Source organism: Sodiomyces alkalinus (assembly GCF_003711515.1).
Source record: "Sodiomyces alkalinus F11 unplaced genomic scaffold SODALscaffold_1, whole genome shotgun sequence".
Taxonomy (NCBI): domain Eukaryota; kingdom Fungi; phylum Ascomycota; class Sordariomycetes; order Glomerellales; family Plectosphaerellaceae; genus Sodiomyces; species Sodiomyces alkalinus.
The window spans coordinates 6,617,287-6,640,840 of NW_021167079.1; the positions used below are offsets into that span (position 1 = coordinate 6,617,287).

Genomic DNA, 23,554 nt, shown 5'->3' on the forward strand with positions numbered 1-23,554 from the left:
ATCCACTGTCTATATTGAACTATGAAACGCCAGCGGTCATCGTATCTTCTCGGCCGTCTGGGACCGGGTAAAATCCCTCCCTGGGGGAGGTTGGAACCGGAGGCGTTGGGTGCGTCATGTCCAAGAGGACTGGCGTGAGTCTATGGCGAATAAAACGTAAGAATACATAGCCTTATATGAACAGGGTCACAAAGTGCCCCAGGAGGTAAGAAGGAATATACTGTGAAATTTGAAGCTACCGGGATCTTTCGACAGAGTACGAATACGGTTGAGGGATTCGATCCAGCGTGAAGTCCTCTCAGTCCTGATTCTGTGCGTGGTCTCGTAGCTTAGTCATCCATGCTATCCATGCTCATGGCTTCAGATCGTGACTTTTTGTGTTGTGCAGCACGACCCTTCTTAGCTTATTTATCATCCGTACAGCAAGCAAAACAGCCGCATCTGAAGATAATCCGGGAGGTGGAGAGTTGCAGCATCAAAAGGATCTCCAACCCTCACCAATCAGCACACAGAGCTGTTTCTATCCAACGAGAGATTCCAGTTCCGGATTCACTTATTCGCATTCGCATGATGTCCTCAGCCAAGGACGAGTCCAAGTCCATGAGGGGCCATTTATCAGCACCGGTGCAAGGAGAGGGATCAATTCCGCCCTTGAAATACTTGTCTCCAGCAATCTTCGTCCCCCTCGAAAAATCTCTTCTGGAACCCTTCGATCCCCCGCGGGACAAGCTTGAGCGTCTCAAAGTGACACTCGACCGCCTTGACCGACATTCCGATCAAGTCCGGCAGAATTTATGGTCCATGTTCTTACGGGAGAGAGATCGGATCCTCCAAGACGCGAGGAAGGTCGAAGCAGCACACGGGGCGCAACTCCCGCCCATTGGTATCGTCGAAAGTGAGCGCGACACAATGCTGAAGAACATGATGGCTCCCCCGGATCCAGAAAAAGACTACAGAGCCATCCATCCACTTCCCACTCCTTCACAACCCGCCGTTCCGTTGACGACATGGAGAGAGCGGGCGGCTGACGAGCTGGTCAGTCTGGTCGAAGGTGCCATAGGAGAGATTGATGGCTTTGATATGGCGACAACGGAGGTCAAGGAGGGCTATCGTCAAGCCATTGAACGTGAGAAGGCCTCCGAGGCACGTTACTTAGGAAACCAAGAATCATTATGAGCTCGGGGCGGAGAGCCGAAGCTCGATTGCAGCCACGCTGAGATGTCCCGACACGAAACCCAGCACCAGGCACCGAGGAATATGTATAATTACGGTATTTGATTTCGCGTCGATGGGAATGAATAGGCGTTGGTCAACAGTCAGGGTCGGGATTTCGTAAGTGAGCGAGACACTCAACGACTGCCAGCCGCTGTCCAAAAAGCAACATAACCTATAATTGTTATAAGTAAAGAGAAATAGTGCCTCTGCACTCAGAAATGTAACGACCGGCGGTAAGAGGCAGCAGTCATTGAAGATTCTCCCATGCTTCCATAAACGGCGTCTGAAAGTGATTCATCTAGAGCACAAGATAGAGGGGAGCTCGATTGGCACACTGCGAGAGCAATGGTCAAGCTCACCTACGATAAAATGTGCCCAGGGTACAATTTGTTGAAGGAAAGAAAGAGAGGAAACAAGAAGAACACCAGAATTTTTCCTGTAAGTACTCGGGAAGAATCAAAATGATTAGGTAATCAATTTTATGCCTGAGGCATAGAGCCCCGGGCGAAGTAAGGTAGCCGGATAACCAATGAACGACGACGTAAATTAATCGCGAAGCTAATTCGTGTGCAGACCATTCGGATCCCTCGAGCCGTAAAACGACGACGACCTTCTTTGCTCCATTCGCCTATCATACGGATACCCGCTTTCCCGCCTTTCCTCCCTCTCCTCTCAACCGCAATCCGTCAAGGCGATACGATGCTCCGGCAGACTCTGGCTCGTTCGGCTTGGCGGACTGGCCGGCAGGCCGCCAATGCCTCGCGGACGTTTGCCACGACACCCCGGCGGAATGCCGAAGTCGAGCTCACAATTGGTATGAGAATGGATCCAAATCCATTTGATTCACCTGGCGTAATACGCATGCTGACTGGCTTTAATTCTAGATGGCACGAAGGTTTCAATTGAAGGTGGGATTGAAGATGTGTGCAAAAGCTTCTCGACGGGACAAGGTCAGCTAACGAGGGGTAGCTGGTTCTGCGCTCATCCAAGCCTGCGAGAAGGCAGGCGTCACAGTTCCCAGGTTTGTTGTTGCCCACTATCCTATCTAGGGTATTCGATTAGGGACGGAAGAAGGACATTTTAACTAACCACTTCTCGTAGATACTGCTATCATGAGTACGACCTTTCCGATCGATAACGATTCCGAACCCTGGCGACGGTAAGCTGACAAATGTAACAACAGGAAGCTCATGATTGCTGGCAACTGCCGAATGTGTTTGGTCGAAGTCGAGAAGGCACCGAAGCCCGTGGCATCATGTGCCTGGCCCGTCCAGCCCGGCATGGTCGTCAAGACCAATTCACCACTCACACACAAAGCCCGCGAGGGCGTCATGGAGTTCCTTTTGGCGAACCATCCCCTTGACTGCCCCATTTGCGATCAGGGTGGCGAGTGTGATCTCCAGGACCAGTCTATGCGGTACGGCGCCGACAGGGGACGCTTCCACGAAATTGGCGGCAAGCGTGCAGTGGAGGACAAGAACATCGGCCCTCTGATCAAGACGTCCATGAACCGGTGTATTCACTGCACCAGATGTGTCCGTTTCGCCAACGACATTGCCGGTGCTCCCGAACTAGGCTCGACCGGCCGAGGCAACGATCTGCAGATCGGTACTTACCTCGAGCAGAACCTCGATTCCGAACTGTCCGGTAACGTCATCGACCTGTGCCCCGTCGGTGCCCTGACCTCGAAGCCCTACGCCTTCCGCGCACGCCCCTGGGAACTGAAGCACTCCGAATCGATTGACGTTCTCGATGCCCTGGGTTCCAACATCCGCGTCGACTCCAGGGGCTTGGAGGTTATGCGAATCCTGCCGCGGCTCAACGACGATGTGAACGAAGAGTGGATCAACGACAAGACTAGGTTTGCTTGTGACGGCCTCAAGACCCAGAGACTCACCATGCCTCTTGTCCGCCGCGAGGGCAAGTTCGAGCCGGCCGACTGGGAACAAGCCCTGACTGAGATCTCCCACGCTTACGCCGCCATTCAGCCCAAGGGCAACGAGTTCAAGGCCATCGCCGGCCAGTTGACCGAGGTCGAGTCGCTGGTTGTCATGAAGGACCTGGCCAACAAGCTCGGCTCCGACAATCTGGCCCTCGATATGCCCTCGGGCAACGGCCCCCTCGCTCACGGCATTGACGTCCGATCGAACTATCTCTTCAACTCGCAAATTGCCGGCGTTGAGGAGGCTGACGCCATCCTCATCGTGGGAAGCAACCCCAGGCACGAGGCTGCGGTTCTGAACGCCCGTATCAGGAAACAATGGCTGCGGTCGGATCTCGAGATCGGTGTTGTTGGCGAGACTTGGAACTCGACCTTCGACTTCGAGCACCTCGGAACCGATCACGCTGCCCTGAAGAAGGCTCTCGCTGGTCCCTTCGGCAAGAAGCTCCAGGCTGCCAAGCGGCCGATGATCATCGTCGGCTCGGGTGTTACTGACCACGCCGATGCCAAGGCCTTTTACGAGACCATCGGTGCTTTCGTCGACAAGAATGCCGCCAACTTTGTAACGGAGGAATGGAACGGCTACAACGTTCTGCAGCGGGATGCCTCGAGGGTCGGCGCCTTCGAGGTCGGGTTCGTCCCTCCTTCCACGGCCGTTGCCGAGACCAAGCCCAAGTTTGTCTGGCTCCTCGGCGCCGACGAGTTCAACGAGGCCGACATTCCCAAGGACGCCTTCGTCGTGTATCAGGGCCACCACGGCGACCGCGGCGCTCAGATCGCCGATGTCGTCCTCCCCGGCGCCGCCTATACCGAGAAGGCGGGCACCTACATCAATACTGAGGGTCGCGTTCAGATGACTCGTGCCGCCGTCTCGCTGCCTGGTGCCGCCCGGACGGACTGGAAGATCATCCGCGCCGCTAGCGAGTTCCTCGGCGCTCCCCTACCTTACGACGACGTTGCCCAGGTCCGGGACCGCATGGTGGAGATCAGCCCGGCTCTTGCCGCCTACGACGTGGTTGAGCCTGTCGCTTTGCAACAGCTCAGCAAGGTGCAGCTTGTAGACCAGAACAAGGGCGGTAAGCCCAGCGGCGCCCCGCTGAAGAAGGTCATCGACAACTTCTACTTCACAGACGTCATCTCCAGGAGGTCAGTAGCTATTCTCCCAGCACCTTAATTATCACCTTCCATCTTTTTCTTTTACTGATATATTATAGCTCGCCAACAATGGCCCGGTGCTCTGCGGCGAAGGCCACTGGCGACCCCAGGACGAACTTGATGGCACCCGGAATGGAGGAGGACAAGCCTATGGGCCAGGTCGCGTACGGGGTGTAAGTGGAGACGAAATCTTAAGCATCTGTACCGAGTAAAGACCTAGAGCTGGAACGGAAAGAGAAAGAAAGAACCACATGCTTCCTTTTATTTGGGTTGTTGGTCGCATTGTTTGTACATATAATCAAGAGAATGATGCGATCAGGAGTTGTTTTAGGGTAGGAGAATAAGAGAACAAGAAGCGTGAAGGCAGATAATCACGTCGTTTATTTCTTATCCACGTCCAGTCGGCAAATGGGTGCCGGTGTTGAAGAACAACATAGATAGCTTTCTCAATGGTAAGGCGACTCGTACATAACGACCACCTTTGTTGAACGGACGGTTGGGTGACTGGGTGATATTATACTATGAAAATCAGGAGACCTACGAACTGCAGCTGCATTGCATGGCCCTCTCCAGTCTCGGCACATCACCCGTCCATCTCTCCTCCTCCTCCCGGTCGCCCGAATAGGTCTGTCCATCCTCAGACACCTCACCATCCCACTTGTCCTCGAAAGGATGTAGTGACATATGCATCACGCGTCGCAGAACGTCCCTCTCACCCCCCTTCTCAACACGGCGGATGATCTCGTCCAGGATCCATCCACGAGGGACAAAGTTGGGGTTCACGGCTTTCATGGCCTTGATACGGCGGTCCTCCCAAGACGTCGTCGACGACCCGTCTGTTGTCCCAGCAGCGTCGCCACCGTCTTCAGCTTTGTCCTCCAGCAGACGAGCCCGCCACTTGTCGAGCCACGAAGCGACTCGGGCACGAGCGTCCTCTTCGCTGGCGCCGCCGGTGCTGCCTTCGTGGTGGAAGAAGCGCGCGGCAGCGTCCTTGCGCTGCTGTTCCGTCTCAAGTTCGTCGAGGCGAGTTCCGCTGAGGCGGCGGAAGAAGTGATGGAAGTCGAGCTCGAGCTCATGAAGGGTGTCGAGGAGGGGGCTGAGGAGGTTATCAAAGTCGTCATCGGACAGCTTGCGGAGGCCGAGACGGGCGGCCATGAGACGTCTGTACTCGGCAAGGAAGACTGCCTTGTACTCCTCGCCGGCTTGGCTGATGATCTTCTCTGCGCGGGCGACGAGGACGCCAGCGTCTTCTTCGCGGACGCCCTTCTCGATGAAGGTTGGGTCGTCGACGGCGGCACCGGCGCCCATCAGCTCGCCGATGGCCTCGGCGGTACGCACGAGGTTCCACCAGACTATGGTGGGTTGGTTGCGATAGCTGTATCGAAGAAGGAAGTCGTCGTGGTTTGGGGTGTAAGTGGGGTCAAAGTTGTCCATGAAGGCGAAGGGACCAAAGTCTAGACTCAAGCCGAGGACGGAGGTGTTATCCGTGTTGAGAACTCCGTTCATGAAGCCATAGGCTTGCCAGTGGGCGACGGTGACGGCGTTTCGGCGGGTTATCTCGCGGAAGAGCCGAGTGAAACGGTTTTCTGCCGCGTCCTCCGGGCCCTGGATCTCAGTAGCGGGCACACTTCTCGCTGGGGCAGAGGATTTGGCAGGTTTGTCTGGGTTATCGAGCCGGCCAGGCAAAGCCTCCCAGCCTCCAAGCACGTTCTCAGCGACGTAGGTGGAGAGGGTGCGCAATAGCGGCCTATCGGCGCGGGCACGTAGTAGGTCGAATGTCCCCAGGCGTAGCCAGGACTGGGCAAAGCGGAGAACGATGGCGCCAGGTTCGATCGTCTCACGACGGACTTTAACATGTGGGAGAAGCGTCAGAGATAGAGCCCTAGTGGAGGGAATGCCGAGGGCGTTGAGAGATTCGGAGACGATGAACTCGCGGATGCTCGAGCGCAGGACAGCCTTGCCATCGGCGAAGCGAGAATAAGGGGTGAGGCCGGCTCCCTTGAGCTGCAACTCATAGCGGACGCCGGTAGATGGGTTCCTGGTCTCAAACAACGAAACGACACGGCCGTCACCTAACTGGCCGGCCCATTGTCCAAACTGAAACCCGCCATAGCATTGGGCCCAGGGGTACCCCCCCTCCATCTTTTCGTTGTCCCATCCATGAAGCCGATTTCCGGCAACAGTTTGGCGAAACTCTTCCGTCTGCTCATCACCCGGCTGAATGCCCAGGTCGCGCATTGCGGCTGGGCTCACGGCCAACAGCTCAGGGTCCTCGACCGGCTCTGGACGAACCCAGGTGAAAAGGGCACCGCGGACCTGACGGGGACCAATTTTATCCCGTGGAGTCTTGTGAGAATCTGCCGGTGTCGGGAAGAGGGGGTCGGGAGGGAGCGATGAAGTGAAGGTCCATGTTTTCGGCAGATCAGCTATGGCGACACCAGGGGCCGGCACAGAAGCCATTCCATGGTTACCGCCGTTGGCATTGGAAATTGCCGGCGTCATAGAGGAAAGGTGAACGATCTGGGATCGATGTAGATATGATGCGGACAGAGGCGAGAGCCTATTTGAGAAAGACAACAGCGGCCCACGAATTTGATGGGCAGCGCTGCGCATGAACAGTTCGGTGAGGCCGTGTGTCACCGGCTATGAAGAAAGACTTGGGCGTCAAGAGAATATAGGTAGGGGGGGGGGGGGAGTCGAATACCCCAGGGGGAAAACCGCTTGTTGTTGTGAGAACAGTGGTTTTTCTTTTCCGGATAATGCTTCGACCAAGATACTCCCTGCTATTAAGATGACGGAGGAACAGGTCCTAAGTATGGGACTAAAATTATTCCTCGGTCAGAAGTTGCTTGAACTGTCCACGTTCGCCACCCTCTTAATGTCGACTGTGGAAGGGAATACTTCTGTTACCAGATGGCAGTCGCCGTTCACATAACAATTGCGGCGGTTCCTGATATGTACGTCATATCGCCTCGATGCAAACACAGGACGGAGTAACTACTCCGTCGTTGGAGCCAATGTATTATTAGTCAAAGGAGATTGAGGGGAAGCAGTTTACATAAGCTGAGTGTGGGGTACAAATATGGGGCCGACCTCGGACTCTGGATATACGTTGTGAACCGAATCTCCTCACCTCCGTACTGAACAAAAGCTTCCGAAACCGTTATGATGGCATACTGCCGCGAAAGTACGTCATTCCATTCGCCGAGGGGTCCGGAACTTTTAACTACATTACCTTTAATTAGCTGTCTAAGGTAGCTTACCTTAGCCAAGGTATGCCATGTTCAGGTAGTTCCTGCTCATTACAACCTGTACTCTGTAATGTAACTGTAAAGAACCGACACTTCTGGACCGCTCCCCTCCATCCTCACCTCACGTTGGTAGCATCCCTCATTTGTCTGTTCTGTGATCTGCAAGAGGACCAACAACGCCATACATAATCTGCGAGACAAACACATGTAAACTTGGTCAACACAGGAGTGCATACCTTACACAACAGAAACATGAACTCTATCGGCGCCACGGCCCAACCCGATGCTTCGGGTGCCCCGCCGAAGCAAATGCCCTATATCCCGAACTTGAAGTTGAACGATGGCAACGAGATCCCAATGGTAACATGTCCCTGGCGCGGCAAGAAAACAGTTTTCGTGCCTCTCCAGCTATTTGTCTCCTGCCTTATCTTGTGAAACAAACACCTGGGAAGCACGTTTTTTCACTGGCTTGATCCCAAATTCACTGACATGGATAATCTGTAGATTGGATATGGTCTCGGTACCGCCAACTTCAAGCGCAATGACAGCAGCTTCGACCAGGCCATCGTTGATATCACCGTCAAAGCCATTAAGACGGGTTACTTCCATCTTGATGGTGCTGAAGGTAAGTCATTTTCACACCCAGTACTGACCTGACTTGGTTGTCCGATTACACTGCGTCACCCCTGGGTCAATATCTTCTTACTGAACATTGGGATAGTCTATGGCAACGAGGAAGAACTTGGAGCCGCCATCAAACAGGCCGGGATTCCGCGCGAGAAACTCTACGTTGTCACCAAGCTCAACCCCACCAAAAAGCAAAACACCCAAGAGGCCTTTGAGCGCTCCCTCAAGAAACTGGGCCTGGACTACGTAGACCTCTACCTCATCCACGCCCCTTACATGGCAGATACCCCAGACGAGTTGCAGACTATATGGGCCGACCTTGAAGCCATCAAGGCCTCCGGCCGCGCTCGTTCCATCGGTGTCTCCAATTTCCTCCAGGAGCACCTCGAAACCATCCTCAAAACCGCCAAGGTCACCCCCGCCATCAACCAGATCGAGTTCCACCCGTACCTCCAGCACAGCGACCTGCTCGATTTCCACCGCCGCCACCGCATCGCCGTCTCCTGCTACGCCCCGCTCACCCCAATCACTCGCCAGGACGCCCAGGGTCCCGTGCCGGAGATTTGGCGCCGTCTGGCGACCAAGTATGGAGTCTCCGAGTCCGAGATCGGGCTGCGCTGGTGCATTGACCAAGGCCTCATCGTTCTTACCACGAGCTCCAAGGAGGATAGGCTCGTGAAGTACTTGTCCAAGCTCCCCTTGTTCAAGCTCACGCCCAAAGAGGTCGAGGAGGTCGCTGAGGCGGGTAAGACGGTGCATTATCGTGCCTTTTGGAGAGACAAGTTCGACGCCGACGACAGACGTTAAGACGTCCTCGTCGTGGCGAAGGAATAGGGCGCCATGCCATCCCAATATGGCAGAGTGATTATGAAGGACCTGCCCTTCTAGGCATTGTGAACTTCTTAGGACATCGCCATGAGTTGGCCGTCATGTGAAATGCAGGTATATTGCATCATGTTGTCCAGGCCCGGTTGTAGAATGGATCAAACGGCCCACGCTCTTTCTCATAAATCGATCACAGCTCATCGTCCGACTCTGTCTCACTTCCTGCGGGAGGAGGTGTCGCCTTTCGCTTCTCTGCCTTCTTTTTCATGAACGGTAAATCTCGGCGGGGCGGCGGTGTATTTTCCTTCTGGGGGGATGGCTTCGATTCTTGAGATTGTCGTACACTCGCGGACTGCTTCGAAGATGTTGCTCTCTGAGGCTGCGGGGCACGCTTGTCGTCCTCGTCCTCGTCCTCGTCCATGCCCTCGCTCGCCGTCTCCGTCTCCGCCTCGGTCTCTGCGTCCGTCGTCTCCCTCTGGTCATCAGACGCTTCTGGCGCAGAGGTTCGAGTCGTCGAGTCGACGTCCATCTTGTCGAACCCCTCCGACTCGTCGTCCTCTTCTGCCGCTTCTTCATGAGCGGGGACCTTCCGCTTCGTGGGCCTGGACCGCTGTGCTAGGTGACCTTTGCCCGATTCTGATTTCATGCTGTTTGATTGTTGTGACTGCGCCAGTACGTTCGGGACCACAGTCGCATCGGCTAGGAGGCGGAGCTGCTCGCGAATCTTAACCTTCTTTTCGTTGAGGAGATCGCGGAATCTCTCCAGCATCGCTGCCTCATCCGCGTTTTTGGCCTGGATGAGCTCCCCCAGCTGGCGATGTAGCTCGGCTCCGGCTTTTTCAAGCTCGGCGGTCTTAGCCGCGGCGGAGGCGAGGGCCTTCTTCGCTTGGGTTATGGCGTCCGCGGCGATGCCGCACCAATCAAACAGTTCAATCTCTTCATCGGGTGCGTGCTTGAGTTCAAGTGTCCCCAGGCGTTGCTGAAAATATGTCAGCACTGGAAATAAGGGGGACGGGGTCTAATCCTCAGGGACTCAAGACTCACAGTGACGCCCCGGACCTGCTTTCTGAATGTGATTACAATCGAGGACTCGCTTTCCACGGAGGCAACCGCCTCCATGCCTTCCGTAGGCTCTTGGTGGAGGATACCTGAAAGGATTTCGAGCCATTCCTCTTCCGAAACAGGACTGTTCTTCACCATGAGCGAAGATGCCTGGCTATGCCGTACTGCCATATAATTCGCAATCAGCATCTATAATTATGCGGCCTCGTACAGGTCGCAGCGGGCAATTGACGTACAGAAGGTCATATATGGGGCCAGGCCATCGGTGCCGACGAGTTTTAGGTCCAGGGGCTTAGATCGGGTCTGTGAGGCGTGGACGAGTACAAAGGCCCCTTGCTCATCGGAGCGAGGAATACGGAGAATAGTTGGGGTTGACATGGCGTTCCCTAGACTGAGTATGAGACGGCGGACGTCGAGGGTGGATGAAGGCTGAGTCGCGCCTAGAAACGGGATATAAACGCGCCTGACGGCTGCTGTGCGTTTGAGTGGTCGTTGAAGAGTTTAAAATATGCCGTCGTTTGTGGCAATCGAATATGGATTCTTCGAGTCCACCAGAATACACCGACTGAGGGACATAGTATAGGACGTTCGGATTGGATTGATGATAGTTATTACCAGGTAATATGATGAATGTTTAGGTCAATGCGATTGATGGGTGGGTTTAGGCAACTGTGGCAGGCAACCGGCTTCATTCCCATAGGTACCTTAGGTAGGGTGGGTGTTTCAATTCAGCATGTAGCCACAATGTTTGCGCAGTACGAAATACGTAGTACTACAAGGGCGAGGATAAGGTATATTCGTAGGTACCTACCTATCTGTCCGGATATACGGACTACTTACAGGGCAGGGATATCTAAGGTACACGTACTGGTGCCTGTCAAATGAAAATACACGTAGAATGCCGTCATTGAACTACTTGAACACTTGAGAGATCAACGCCAAGTCCGATGAAGCCAAACAGATATCTACGTGTAGGAGTGGAAATACCTTTTCTTGTCTCCTCTGGTTTCCTTTCCCCCAGGGACAGGCAGTGCTTCTACGGAATCCCCAAAGTTTGCAAACACTGTGGGATAATAAACACTATGGGAGAATGAACACTGTGGGATAATGACCGTGCGGTCGACGCGGATCAAGGTTTCCGTAATGGCTGAGCCATAAGGTGCCAAAAGCTATGACCCCCTAGATGGTCACGTGAGCTCCTGGGATCTGATAGGCAGGTCCCGTGACCTGCCCTAGGCAGGCCACTAGGGCTTATAGTGTCTCCACCACTGCAGGCATCTAGATAGCTCTCTTCAACTAATCAACAACCTCATTACCGTACAGCACCGTCGTTTTAATGGTGACTCAGGGGAGGCCCGGCCATTTCATTTTGGCCGGGGCTCCGAAATACCTTCATTCCCTTGATTTATGACCCCTCCCTCTAATAACGACAAACAGAAGAGACGTTTTCATTCCTTCTGACGCGATACGCGTCACGACGATTTTCCCCTACCAAAAATCGCGGGTGGGAAGACAACAAAATAACTTGTCAGTCTGACAAGCCTTTTCGACATTCCACCATACCGACCTAACCGGAAATCGAGCTTCTAAAACACACGGCTTTACACACGTGTTCTTCACCACCGAAATCCATATCATTCTGACTTCACCTCGACAATCAACACTTCACTTCGCGAAGAGTTTTGGGAGCACCTAAGACTCGAGACACGGATGGTACTGTGAGGACGACCGGATCGCGAAAGCGGTGACAACGTCTTCGAAGTTCATGTTTGGGGTCGGGTACTTCCGCCCTCAATGTACCTCACTCACTGGCAGAACATCAGTGAGAGAAATTGCCACCCTGACCTGAACACTCGTTGCGGAAACAGGGTCCAAAAGCAAGAGTCGGGAACGGCGATGAGACCTTGTCCGCTTGTAAAGGCGAGAGCGAAGTGACCCGAATCACACTATATCCTTCTTCCTCCCCCCCCCAGACACCCCCAGACACCACCTGAACAAAAATCGATGACGACATATTTGAGTTACAAAGGTGGCGAGCACGCTGCTAGCGTGAGAAATTGAGAGCTAGCCCGAGGGGCTGAGAGAAAGTGCGACGGCGAATGACTCGGCGGCGGAAACCCTTCGGGGAGGAACATTGGATTACGCATACCATTTACTGAGGGAGGAGCGAAGGGATAACACTGGGTGGTTTCGGGGGATGGGGAGCACCCTGTTCCCTTATTTCCCCAACTTCTCCCTCCCTTGTCACCCACACACACACAGAATACCCACACACACACAGAATACCCACACACACACAGAATAAGGACAAGACAGATTCACTGCTGCGAAACCGTTGAAACCAGATCTTTTTCCTTTCTTCTCACTCTCTTACGCATCACCACTGCGGATGTCCGCAACACCCGAGAGATTCCCGTCAAGACAACTCCTTCCCTACTCCTTCACTCAATGACAACCCACTCCAGTGACGGCGTCGACCGCCACGTCACCGGAAATTAGCCCAAGATCTCTTACTTCTGGTACTTTGGACACCACATTACCTCAATCGACTCCTGTGACTCCCGTGATGGAGAATCCGTCGGGAAATCTGGGTTCTGGGGTGTCCATGTTTTCGGGTACAGGACACTCCTACCTTTCATCGGAATTCCTCAACGACATCGAGGATATGGTAGATATATTTGGGGATCGACTCACCGAGCAGGTTAAGGATAGACATAAGCTACGTCTCATGCGCACACATTTAGTAGGGCGTGTAAAGACGTGGTGGGAAGCCCTGGGTATTAAAGACAGAAAAGACTAGGAGACCGCCAAGAAGAAGTTCGCTAAGGAGTTTAAAGACGAGTCCGCTCGTTTTAACGGACAGGCGATCTTAGAGGCCTCTACGTTCGCACGCAAACCCGGAGAACAACTTTCCGAATATATGAAGCGTGCTATTAAGTTAAACGCTAAGTCCATGTCTTCGGATATCCGTCATCTTTTCGTGCGTCGTTTCTGCGAATACATAACTGACGGCGAAGTGGACTCCTATTTATAAGAGCGTGTCGCTGATCGCCTGGCGGTATCGGGCAAGTCCTACTTAGGCGTTATCAAGGATACCGTCACCTTTAAGGAGGTGAAATGCATAATCATCGAAGTCGCGAAAGGTTATCACGATATATCGGACCTGATGGAGGAGAGCATAGATGATTATGATCCACGCTCGTTCAATTAGAACCTGCTAAAAGGCCTTAGCAAGTTTGGTGAAACCCAGGAGAAGATGATAGAAGCCCTGGTCCACCGACTTAACGGCCTGAGCGCTCGCCCGGCCACGGGTAGGTTATACGATCCTAACGCAACTTCATCCTCGTCGCACCCTAAGCCTACGACCTCCTCAAATTCGTTTAATATGGAGCGAGTGTTCTGTTTCGGATACGGAGGATGGGGCTATTTTCTTCGGGATTGTCCAAATAAAGGGTCTCGCGAACAGCAGTAGCAGAGGCGTGATACCTGGGATACCCGTCGAAGCGAGATGTTGGCAGCTCGAGATAAGGAGCTGCGGGAAAAACGAAATGATAAGCTAACTTAACCACAGATGAACCGGATCACACACCCCCATCGGAAACGCAATCACCCAGGCAGACTGTCGCGCCCCGGAAAAAGGACAGTGATGCATTCAGAGGACTTTAAACCTATACGCGGAATAAAGGTCTCGGGGATATAGCCTTTCTTAGTGACCCGTTTCCTTGCTAATCAGGATGTCACGATAACTCTGCTTCAGCTCTTCCAGGCTTCGCCTCTTATTCGGGCAGAACTTCACTATCTTATTCAGACTCAGGTCTCCGATATAGATAGAAGAGGTAAAGTAAACCGGGCCAGAGCAAAGAAGAAGAAGGCCACTAACTCGTTGACTGCGGCAAACGCGGTCACGACTAGAGATCCGAACGTCTAACTTCATGGTCGTGTCTCTTGCATGGCGGTGCAATCGGCTCAACAAGACAGGGGAGCTGATGGTCGGGACAACCCACCAACTCACAAGGACCAGGCCTATGGATTAGAAGCACAAGGCAGTGAGCCGTCTCTACGTTTCGCGACATGACTTCCCTGTCCTTAAGTTAGAGACCCCCTGCATAGTGCGACTTACTAATAACGAGATTTTACCCGTTACCGACTTCTATTTCCTGCGCATCAGTGTGGGAAGCGTCCTCAGTACCATCCAAGCTTTCATTCTGGGAGCATCAGAGGAATAGGACATTCAACTAGGCAAGCAGTAGCACCGACGCATACAGGCTATAGTTGATCATCGCAACGAGAGTCTCACGGTCAAAGGGATGCGCGGCCATCGCGAAGAGGTACCATTACATCCAAGCCCCAAGTACTACTACGTCAAGCCTGAACACTCCAACCCTCCCAAACATTCCGTTGAGGTACCCGCTGAAGTCGAGGACTTGAGCGACGATGATGAGGATTCGGGCGATGAATGGGATGATGAAATCTTAAAGCGTCTGGAGGACACACTTGCGTCGGGCAGACAAAAGGCCTACGCCAAACACAGGATACATCTGGAGGAGTGACGAGGACTCCGAGATAGGAGAAAAGGGAGCGAGTATCCCCTTCAGTGTGTGTGCGCGTGAACGGAAGGTACAGGGAAGATGTCATGACGTAACCGGTTAGCATATTTTGAGGCAGGCACCATGGAAGCCTAGTTCGGAGCACCAACTCAGGCAGGAAGAAACGGATGGAGACATTTTAGGCAGGTACGACCAACAGGTCACAAGGGTGAGGAAAAACATTTAGTTAGTTCTGCCCCCGAGAGCACTTGGGGGAGGGAGGGAGATCATCATCATCAGCTGAGGCAGGGAATATCACCAACTTTGCAAGTTTGCTTGACACTCTTTTTTTTGACACTTGATTTTGGAACCTTGACCTTTCTTTATCTTCACTTCCGTCTACACAAGACAGCTCACCTGGATTTGCGGCCGCCATGTCAGATATACCGCGCGCCGGGACGCCGCTCGGTGATTTTCAGCCTCGCTTGACGAGATCCGCAGACATGGCCTCTGACTTCACAGACGACTGTCAGGCCTCTCAAACTGAATTTGAGGACATCCAAGACATTCCCTCCCTCGTGAAATCTCTGAACAGCTGGATTGACCGCTTGCAAACATCGCAGCATCACCCCCAGTTATATTCCCTCCACCTTAAAGATAGGGATAGCGAGAGCACTCCTCCCCAAGAAGATACCGTCCCGACACCAGTTTTTCAGTTGGCTTGGAGTTAACTGCTGAGGAGAAAACAGGCCGTGACCCTAGGGTTGAAAAAGGAGGAAATATATACTGAGAGGCCGCTGGCATAGAAGTAAGCTCTCCGAGAGAATTTTGCTGCGGGGGAAATCGATGGTCCTTTGGCCGCGGCTTATCTGGATATCTTGACGACGCTGTCTACTTAAGAGCCCGAGTCCCTATCGTCGGAGCACCACGATGAGGACTTGGATGGCGACGGCGCCTAGAGAGACAATACTTCTGAGCAGTGGGGTGAGGTACTTTTGCCCGCTGCCTCTTCAAGCGTACCGGAAACATTGCCGGAATATCACTGCATAAATCCACTGCCCCCCGCTAAAGTCTCCGTTTGTATGGGATTCTCAGAAATCAAGGGGTCCCCCTGCAATTTCGATTTCCTCCACATATTTCGCAATCTGGCCAATGTTCCGCTGTCCGAAGTTAAAGCCTGGCACGAAACCTCGAACATCGAGATCGGTTCTATGGCAGACACACCTGAAAAGAGGGCAATGGTTCGGATTTTGCTCTACACCTACAGAGACGCTTTCGCACACACTCTCCAAGATATCAAGGTCACACAGCGTTTACAATATAATATAACTATACGAAAAGGCGCTACACCCCCTCTCCGGTAGAGGTAATAGAGGTATAGATTACGATAAAGAGAATTCGCTAGAGTTACGATGCCCGAAATAGAGAAAGCGGGAATTATTTCCAAGGCCTCTCAGGCGGCCTAGGTCGCTCACACACTCTTCCCGCCCAAGCCCTCAAAATCCCCCGACGCACCGGTCGTTTTTCGCGTCGTCTATGATTTCCGTATCCTTAATACTGCCACGGAACAACCCACTTACCCATATCATAATCTAGAAACGGATATAGACGCTCTACACTAAGGACGACCAATAGTGTACTCTAGTTACGATACGTCGAACGGCTTCTAGGGAATCTAACTTAACGAGGATTCCAGGCGCCTTTTTATAGTCACCGGCCTAAATAGCGCGTGGCATTACGATAGGATGCCGCAGGGCCTCTACGGTGCCCTAAGCACTTACGCCAGATTTAGAGACCTTATCTTCGGGGACATTTTCGACGACGGTGAAGCCACCACGGTCCCTTATACTCACCACCTAGCGGTACTTAGGTATATAAAAGATCTAGAGACTAACCTCGCTATCTATATCGACGATCATAATATAAGCAGCTCAGATTTTTTCACCCACTTTATATATTTATAGGTATACTACTTCCTAAGGGTACTTTAGGGACCGGTCGGTTTAGCCACTAAGAAGTGTCACTTTTTCATGGACCATTTGGACCCGGTGGGAACGCATATATATAACGGCCGGATATGCCCAGGATATAAGCACAGAGAAAAGTTTCTCGACTTCGCTCGCAAGTTTATACAGACACCCCCGAGGACCTAGGAAGAGATTCAGCCCCTCCTCTAGTGCACACCTCCATTCCGTAAATACATCCCAGGACGTGCAGGGCTAGAGGACATTATACGATCGGCTTTTTAGGAATTTCGACCGACGCTTACACCTCTGGGCAAGCCAAGCGTTCGCAAGGAATATATACGGCGAGCAGAACCAGTTTAGACAGACGAATACGCTAAGGCACTTCAACGCCTCTGCAAAGCAATCCAAAACAATGTGATCGTCGACATACTTCCCGATATATAGTTTCACCTAAGCGCTAATATATCTAATCACGGTCTCGGCGCCGCCCTGATATAACTTAATGGCCTCCCGATAGGCACCGAAATCACGGATAAGAATTAGGACAAAGTCAACGTTAACCAGTTTATCTCATTTCGTCTAGCCGAGGCGGAGAGGAGGTACTCTATGCCCGAAAAAGAGATACTGGCTGTCCTTAGAGCACTACAGGAAACCCAGTGGATCACGATATACAGTCCTTATCCCGTCATCGTCTATACAGACTACCTTAGCCTCGCTCAGTCCATATATAAGGTCACTAAGATATATAGTAAGCTGTCCAAGTGGCTAGAGAAACTCACCGAATTCGACTGCATTTTTATCCATCAACCTAATACTCAGAAGATCATCAAAATCGCCGATAGCCTTAGCCGCATACTAATATATATTCAGGACAACCCGCGACCGGTGTAAAGAAGAGAAGCCCCAGAATTCACTCTATCCGACGGTATAGTAAACTTTACCGTCGCTCGGGTCAAGCTACCTTTAAACTTAGGCAGGTTATAGGCGGAGGGACACCCCGCCTATATATTTTCCCGCGATATCCTAGCATCCTTAAGGGATTTAGAGAGAGACTCGATACCACTACGAGCGACCGATAGACCCGCCGATATACCGGCAGCAATGAGATAAGACCTTCTCGACTATCTGCTTCGGGAATAAGATATGGAGGAATGGTACGGGCGAATCATTCGGAGGATTATTCTGGGACCCGAAGAAGGCGGCAAAAAGAAGAGGAGACTTCTCCAGTATATATACGACGCGTTTCGTATCTACCGATTAAAGCTGTACCGCGTGGAGAAAGACGAATTATTATCTCTATGTATCGGGCGATAGGATGTGGTTCGGGTGTTATGCCGTTTTCACGATAAGACAGGACATTATAGTATCAGGATCGTTTTGGCTAATCTTAAGGGCCGATACTACTGGCCTAACCGGACCGGAGACATCACAAACTATATCAGATCTTATGCCGTGTGTTAACAGACTAGACCCAGGATACCTATTTTGCCGCCGGGTAAGGTGGTGGTGTCCCGTCCCTTCGAAGTCGTTAGAATGGATTTCATGGGACTAATTACACCTGCCTTAGCCGATAGACACCGTTATATCTTGGTGCTGGTGGATTATTTAACGCGCTTTATTCTTTTAGCACCGACACGGGAAGCTAACGCTCTTATGGTACACGATGTGCTGTATAACTAGATAGCCCCTATCTTCGGGTGGCCTTCCTTCTTTTACTCGGATAATGGTTCGCACTTTAAGAACATTATCCTGGAAGCTATGACCCAGTATCATAGCTCGCGAATAATCTTTGGGCCCGTTTCTTACCCGGGATCCACTAGACTGCTAGAAAGCGCGGTCAAACTCACTAAGGCGTAGCTTCGCAGGCACACTGTCTCGAGGTCCCTAGACGGGGTTAGTCGTGGGGACGATTCCCGGTGGCACCTGGAAATACCGAATATCGCCCAGAAAATCAACGCCCGTTTTATGTCTTCTTTAGGAATATCGCTATCGGAGGCTATGCTAGGGTATTCGCCCACAACTGGAGACGACTTAGTCGAGGATAATAAGGATATAACCCAGGCTTAAGAGTTCCAGGATAATAGGGAGGACACTATTTTTATAACACTACGCTAATACCTATACGACGGAGGCTTACTGCCTCGGGTACTAGAGCTGGAAGAACCGCTAGAGGCTTCTCTCGATCTTGAAGGTTTCCGTTCTTATGCTACGATCGATCTAGTCTTTGAGACTAGGGAGGAGAGGCGAGCACGTCTACTCCGTTTTAATGCGAAGGTGCTTGACGAGGAAGAGAGGCGCCCCGAAGAGGATGTTCCGGACGCTTCTATGTACGTGGGGGCTTTCGTGTGGGAATTAGCAGATAAGAAGGGCATTTCGAAATCCAAGTTCGATCCGATATAGTTGGGACTACTCCGTTTGGCTGGAAAGGCGTCGCCCGTCACTTGGTGGGTTACCGCTCAGTTAGAGGTACTGTTGTATTATATCGATCTGGATAAGTGCAGAAAGATATATGCCAACCATCTCAAACCGGTTATCCTGCGACCGCGACACCTGGTCGATCATGGAGACGATGTCACTCGCGAAGGGTTAGACTTAAAGACGGTTTAATCGGGTACAAGCGCGAGCTTGAGGATGTTGGATTTAAGGGCGTCCCCGGCTTTCTATTTGGGGTATATGGAGGCTGAGGAGAGTTGAGTTGTGGAGGAACAAGAGTGATAAGTTTACGGCTGGATGAGACCTCGCGATGAGGGGTATGGGAGATTGGTAGGAGGATACGATAGGTTGGAGCGGTTATATCTTTCGTGCTGGTTATATTTCTTAGGCGATTGGAAGGCTCAGGGTCGAGCCATCAGCAAACTCGGGCAGGGTTGATAGGCAGGTCCCGTGACCTGCCCTAGGCAGGCCACTAGGGCTTATAGTGTCTCCACCACTGCAGGCATCTAGATAGCTCTCTTCAACTAATCAACAACCTCATTACCGTACAGCACCGTCGTTTTAGATCCGACCAGTTCCACAGGTTTTACCAGCCACCCACACAATCAATTTTCTTTTCCGGCAAGGTGTTCATGTACGTACTGTACCTTATTGTATGTACGAAGTACGAAAGTTGACCCAAAAGCGACCGTGCGCATCCCAGCCCGCCCAATTTTCCTCCCGCAATCACACCGAGAGGGACAGCGTGCAAACAAATCTCCACCCTCAACGGTTTGGCATCAAGCGACTCCCACATTCTCTCACTTTCGGATCGTCCCGACCTCACGAATAACCACATCACCACAACGCCCGACCATTCCATGGAATGGTACCCGTCGACACTCTGACGTAACGAACCGAGCCTTTCCCAATCTTATCCAACTTCGACCACCACCAACGTTTCTAGATACGCAAAAGTAGAAACAATCTCGTGGACGCGACATCAATCACCCACCCATTCTCATAACCAGCTAGCTTCAAAAATTCGACTCGTACACTGCGCGAATAACAGTACGAAGAACCTCCCAGACCTCATTCATCGATCCTCAATTGGAACATCGTCGGCGCTACCCATCTGTCGTGATCAACGCCGATATCACCTTTGCATACCCACCATCACACGACTTCAGATAGCGCGCACGTTTATCAATTCCTGCCGATTTCTGCAGATAAACGGGGCGTCGAAAGGGATGCTGATACGATCGGGATATCAAGGTTGACGATATGATCCCAACTCATTGATAATCGCACGAGCGCCGTCGGAATCATTCGATAACCTTTCGACCGCCGCGTCGAAAACTTGATTAACCTCCACCACTGCGTTACTCGACCCCTCATCGCACTATCCGAAAACATGGAGCCCTTGCGCCTCAAGGCGCGGCAGTTGGCCGAAGAAAAGATTGAGAGCTGGGATGATGGGGACTTTGAGCTTGATGTTGATGATATCCCATTTCGAGGCTGTGGTTCCACCAATGGCCAGAGTAATGGCCCTCCCAGCAGGCGAGATTCGCACTCATCCGTCATGTCCCTGCGGTCCGATCTGGAATCTATGCCTGGCGAGGAGAGGCATGTTCATCTGCCTGGCGACGATGAACAATCCACTCTCGAGGCGATCGCTGCTGCAACCAAGGCTGGCATTCCCCTCCCTAAGAACGTCCCATCATCTGCTCTTATGGGCGGCACAATCAAGCGCCTGGGTGGACGTAAAGTGAAGAAGATCATTCAGGATGACTGGGAGAACGACATTGAACTGCCCGACTCGCCGCAGCCTCTTCGAATCAAACTCCAGGACGCGTCCAAATTTCCGGACGCTCTGAGGCAAGTTAGCGGCGGCTCTCAGAACAGTCCATCCAAACCGTCTTCGAGGCCTAGCACGTTGCCTTCCATCATTAAGGATGATGAGCGGCGTAGAGAGTCGGGTTTCTCGTCGACATCCGGCAGTCTGACCGGTGCAGCCCATCTCGACAAGTTTCGAGACAATGACGACGATGATCTTGATTTCTTCGGCGACGGATTCTCCACCATCAAAGTCTCCAAAACTCGTCCGCCGAGGCCCATTTCTCTCATAACACCACCCACACCTCAGAAGGATGAAAAGCCTACAGCTACAGCGCCTGATGAAGATTTCGAACACGACTTTGAATTACCCTCGGACGGCAAGTTGAAACTCTCCATGCGGAAAAACATTCCGAAAACGCCATCTTCCCACGCGGATGACTTGGACTGGGGCGAAGGTAGCTTGGGGACTCGCTTTGGTGGTACTCGGAGGGATGGTCGCTCTTACCGAAGCTCCTCCGCATCAGCTCTCAGCCCTAGCGTATCGAGTTCATTCACTGCCGAGAGCGAAGACGACACGTTTGATGGCCTTGTCCTGCCTAGTGGGCCGGTAGATTTCGAGGAGCGTCTCAGCCGGCAAAGGAAGAGCCGCTCTCCTGTGCGCAGCAGTATGGGGGAGGAGACGCCCCCAACAGATGTCGAAAAAGACGACATTCTCAGTGGCCTTGAAATTGGCGATGGCGAGATCTTCGACGCGGGCAAGTTGACCCTTCATCGAAATATTCGTGTGAACGCGCATCGACCCGCCAGCCCAGCTCGTCCCAAGACGGCCGTTGCCATTACATTCACCAACAAAACGGTGCAATCCCGACTTCCACGTCCCAGCCACGAGCGAGCTCACTCGATGCTGGAACCCGTCTCCGAAAGCGGCGGCCCTATTCCATCCAGATCGAGAAGACCCCAGTCGCGGCTGGGTCATTCATCCCAGTCTTCTGTGACAAGCTTGCCGACGCCAACGACAATCTCGCCTTCTCACTCTTTACTGCCTGGCACACTTCGAAAACGCGAAATTGGCAATCGGTCTTCCCTCACCTCTCTCCGCAACGAGCCGACCACCACGAGTTCTCAGTTACTCCGCTTCAAGCGCTCCTTACCTGCGATGCGGGCAGGCCAATCTCCGGCGAAACCCAACGTCCCGCGGTATGACAGGCCTTCGTCTCGCACCGAGAATAACCGCCCCCCATCTGGGTTGCGTCCTAAAACGCCTGTCGACCGGACTCGCCCCGTGGCTGAAATGTCTGCCTCGCAAGCACGAAAGCCGTTCTTGCCTGCGGGAGTATCTAACACCCAGTCTCACCACGTGGCCACCAAGACATCGCGGGTGTTCCGTCGACACGATTCCGACAACTCGATCGAACTTCGTTCTCACTCCCGGACGATTTCGAGGTCAGCCATTCGCTCGCCGAGTCCGCGACGTCACCGTACTGCTGCCCAGATAGCTCAGAGCGGTGTCCGAGGGGAATTTTACCAGGGCCGCCCCAGGCATTTCGGCGACGGCCATGAGCTAGATGGCTTTGACGATTTGCCGACATCTGCCCATGCAGAGGCGAATTTTATCCACCAGCCAGCTAAAGCACCCCTTCGGAACAAGATATACCAGAACGTCTTGCCGGATAGAATGATTTCACCATCGCCTGGTCCCTACTCTCCTCCCTCAAAGGTCGGCAACACCCCGCACTTTGCTCGCGACACGACAGCCAGTAGGATTGCCCGGGAAACATCGCTTGCCCAACGTGCGCCTTCCACAGGAGCCCTGGCGCCCCTAACATCACAACGAGTAGCGCAGTTATCTTCCCGGGGCAACCTGGCCCTTGGCGTTCCTCAGACAACCGTCCGGTCCAAGAAACATCGCAAGCCTCCTCAGCTCAAGCCTCATCTCATTACGAATATGAACAAACACAATGTGGCAAAACGTTCGTTGATCCTTTGAAACAGCATTGTGTTAACCTTGCAGATGTGACATGATGCTGACCCCGTTGATAGATGAGAAAGGCATGTATTACAACCCTCAGACACATCGATGGGAAGGGAACGAAAATGTCCTCGGCGCGTTCGACCCGCCAGTCTCCACCCCCTCCACCGCCTCAGTTCCATCTCACCTTCGGGAGAAAGAGGCCACAACCCCTCGCCCTGCCTTGATCACGAACATCACCGGCACGAAAGGCGTGCAGGTGGTCAAGGGAATGGTCTTCGACCCTCAAAACATGTGTTGGCTCAAACTGGGGGCCCAAGGAGACTCCAAGGCCGCCGATGCGACTGACCCCATGGAGGGATTCGACGCCCTGGAAGAGGACGATGACGTGTTCAAAGATATCCCCGACCTAGAAGACCTTTCCACCGCCGATACCAACGATGGTGCGCAGGGCCGCACGAGCGACGTTAGAGACGACTGGCTGGTGGGCGAAGAATTCGATGTTGGTCCCGAATTCGTGCGAAGACAGCGCGAGGAGGAAGACCGATGGCGAAAGAAATGCGAAAAATGGGTCGGCACGGTCGAACGGGACCGTGACGCCTCGCGCTGGGCTATCCGAGACCTCCTGGTCTTCCAAAGAGCGGCCCAGTAAAGAGAGATTGGGCAGTTATTCCTATTTCATTTCCTCACCGAACTCGCCCACCACCACCAACACCACCACCACAACCGCCCTCTCGACCACTTTCGCCACAAACACAATACTT

At 52.8% G+C, this 23,554-nt stretch overlaps 8 protein-coding genes across 8 annotated transcripts; 6 read left to right on the plus strand and 2 right to left on the minus strand.

The window, feature by feature from the left end:
- Positions 1-432: 432 nt before the first annotated feature.
- Positions 433-1,442, plus strand: SODALDRAFT_327736 (hypothetical protein). The gene has a single exon (XM_028610508.1). It carries the CDS (start codon positions 571-573, stop codon positions 1,174-1,176), a length of 606 nt encoding a protein of 201 aa, XP_028471335.1. The 5' UTR covers positions 433-570; the 3' UTR covers positions 1,177-1,442.
- A 424-nt stretch (positions 1,443-1,866) lies between these two features.
- On the plus strand, positions 1,867-4,836 carry SODALDRAFT_305642 (NADH-quinone oxidoreductase). The gene is made up of 6 exons (XM_028609012.1): positions 1,867-2,029; positions 2,100-2,123; positions 2,185-2,236; positions 2,317-2,331; positions 2,399-4,303; positions 4,372-4,836. Exons 1-6 carry the CDS (start codon positions 1,915-1,917, stop codon positions 4,487-4,489), a joined length of 2,229 nt encoding a protein of 742 aa, XP_028471336.1. The 5' UTR covers positions 1,867-1,914; the 3' UTR covers positions 4,490-4,836.
- A 13-nt stretch (positions 4,837-4,849) lies between these two features.
- Positions 4,850-6,772, minus strand: SODALDRAFT_268176 (UPF0061-domain-containing protein; the record flags this gene model as incomplete). The annotated part of the gene is made up of 1 exon (XM_028607596.1): positions 4,850-6,772. One exon carries the CDS (start codon positions 6,770-6,772, stop codon positions 4,850-4,852), a length of 1,923 nt encoding a protein of 640 aa, XP_028471337.1.
- Positions 6,773-7,645: 873 nt separating this feature from the next.
- Positions 7,646-9,225, plus strand: SODALDRAFT_289608 (aldo-keto reductase family 1 member C4). The gene is made up of 3 exons (XM_028608623.1): positions 7,646-7,923; positions 8,068-8,188; positions 8,285-9,225. The coding sequence occupies exons 1-3, from the start codon at positions 7,816-7,818 to the stop codon at positions 8,995-8,997; spliced, it is 942 nt and encodes a 313-aa protein (XP_028471338.1). The 5' UTR covers positions 7,646-7,815; the 3' UTR covers positions 8,998-9,225.
- Positions 9,078-10,740, minus strand: SODALDRAFT_41511 (hypothetical protein). Its single transcript, XM_028615350.1, has 3 exons — positions 10,314-10,740; positions 10,060-10,241; positions 9,078-9,994 (listed from the first exon to the last, which is right to left on the minus strand). The coding sequence occupies exons 1-3, from the start codon at positions 10,453-10,455 to the stop codon at positions 9,206-9,208; spliced, it is 1,113 nt and encodes a 370-aa protein (XP_028471339.1). The 5' UTR covers positions 10,456-10,740; the 3' UTR covers positions 9,078-9,205.
- Positions 10,741-11,871: 1,131 nt separating this feature from the next.
- On the plus strand, positions 11,872-15,562 carry SODALDRAFT_355747 (hypothetical protein; the record flags this gene model as incomplete). The annotated part of the gene is made up of 14 exons (XM_028613851.1): positions 11,872-11,899; positions 11,956-11,983; positions 12,051-12,126; positions 12,378-12,411; positions 12,543-12,745; positions 13,289-13,388; positions 13,649-13,720; positions 13,990-14,066; positions 14,093-14,123; positions 14,350-14,623; positions 14,760-14,832; positions 14,909-14,933; positions 15,012-15,329; positions 15,504-15,562. The coding sequence occupies 14 exons, from the start codon at positions 11,872-11,874 to the stop codon at positions 15,560-15,562; spliced, it is 1,398 nt and encodes a 465-aa protein (XP_028471340.1).
- Positions 15,563-15,685: 123 nt separating this feature from the next.
- SODALDRAFT_355748 (hypothetical protein) lies at positions 15,686-19,890 on the plus strand (the record flags this gene model as incomplete). Its single annotated transcript, XM_028613852.1, has 5 exons — positions 15,686-15,904; positions 16,097-16,148; positions 19,392-19,436; positions 19,514-19,637; positions 19,707-19,890. 5 exons carry the CDS (start codon positions 15,686-15,688, stop codon positions 19,888-19,890), a joined length of 624 nt encoding a protein of 207 aa, XP_028471341.1.
- Positions 19,891-20,396: 506 nt separating this feature from the next.
- Positions 20,397-23,442, plus strand: SODALDRAFT_355749 (hypothetical protein; the record flags this gene model as incomplete). Its single annotated transcript, XM_028613853.1, has 2 exons — positions 20,397-22,791; positions 22,862-23,442. 2 exons carry the CDS (start codon positions 20,397-20,399, stop codon positions 23,440-23,442), a joined length of 2,976 nt encoding a protein of 991 aa, XP_028471342.1.
- Between the last annotated feature and the right edge of the window lie 112 nt (positions 23,443-23,554).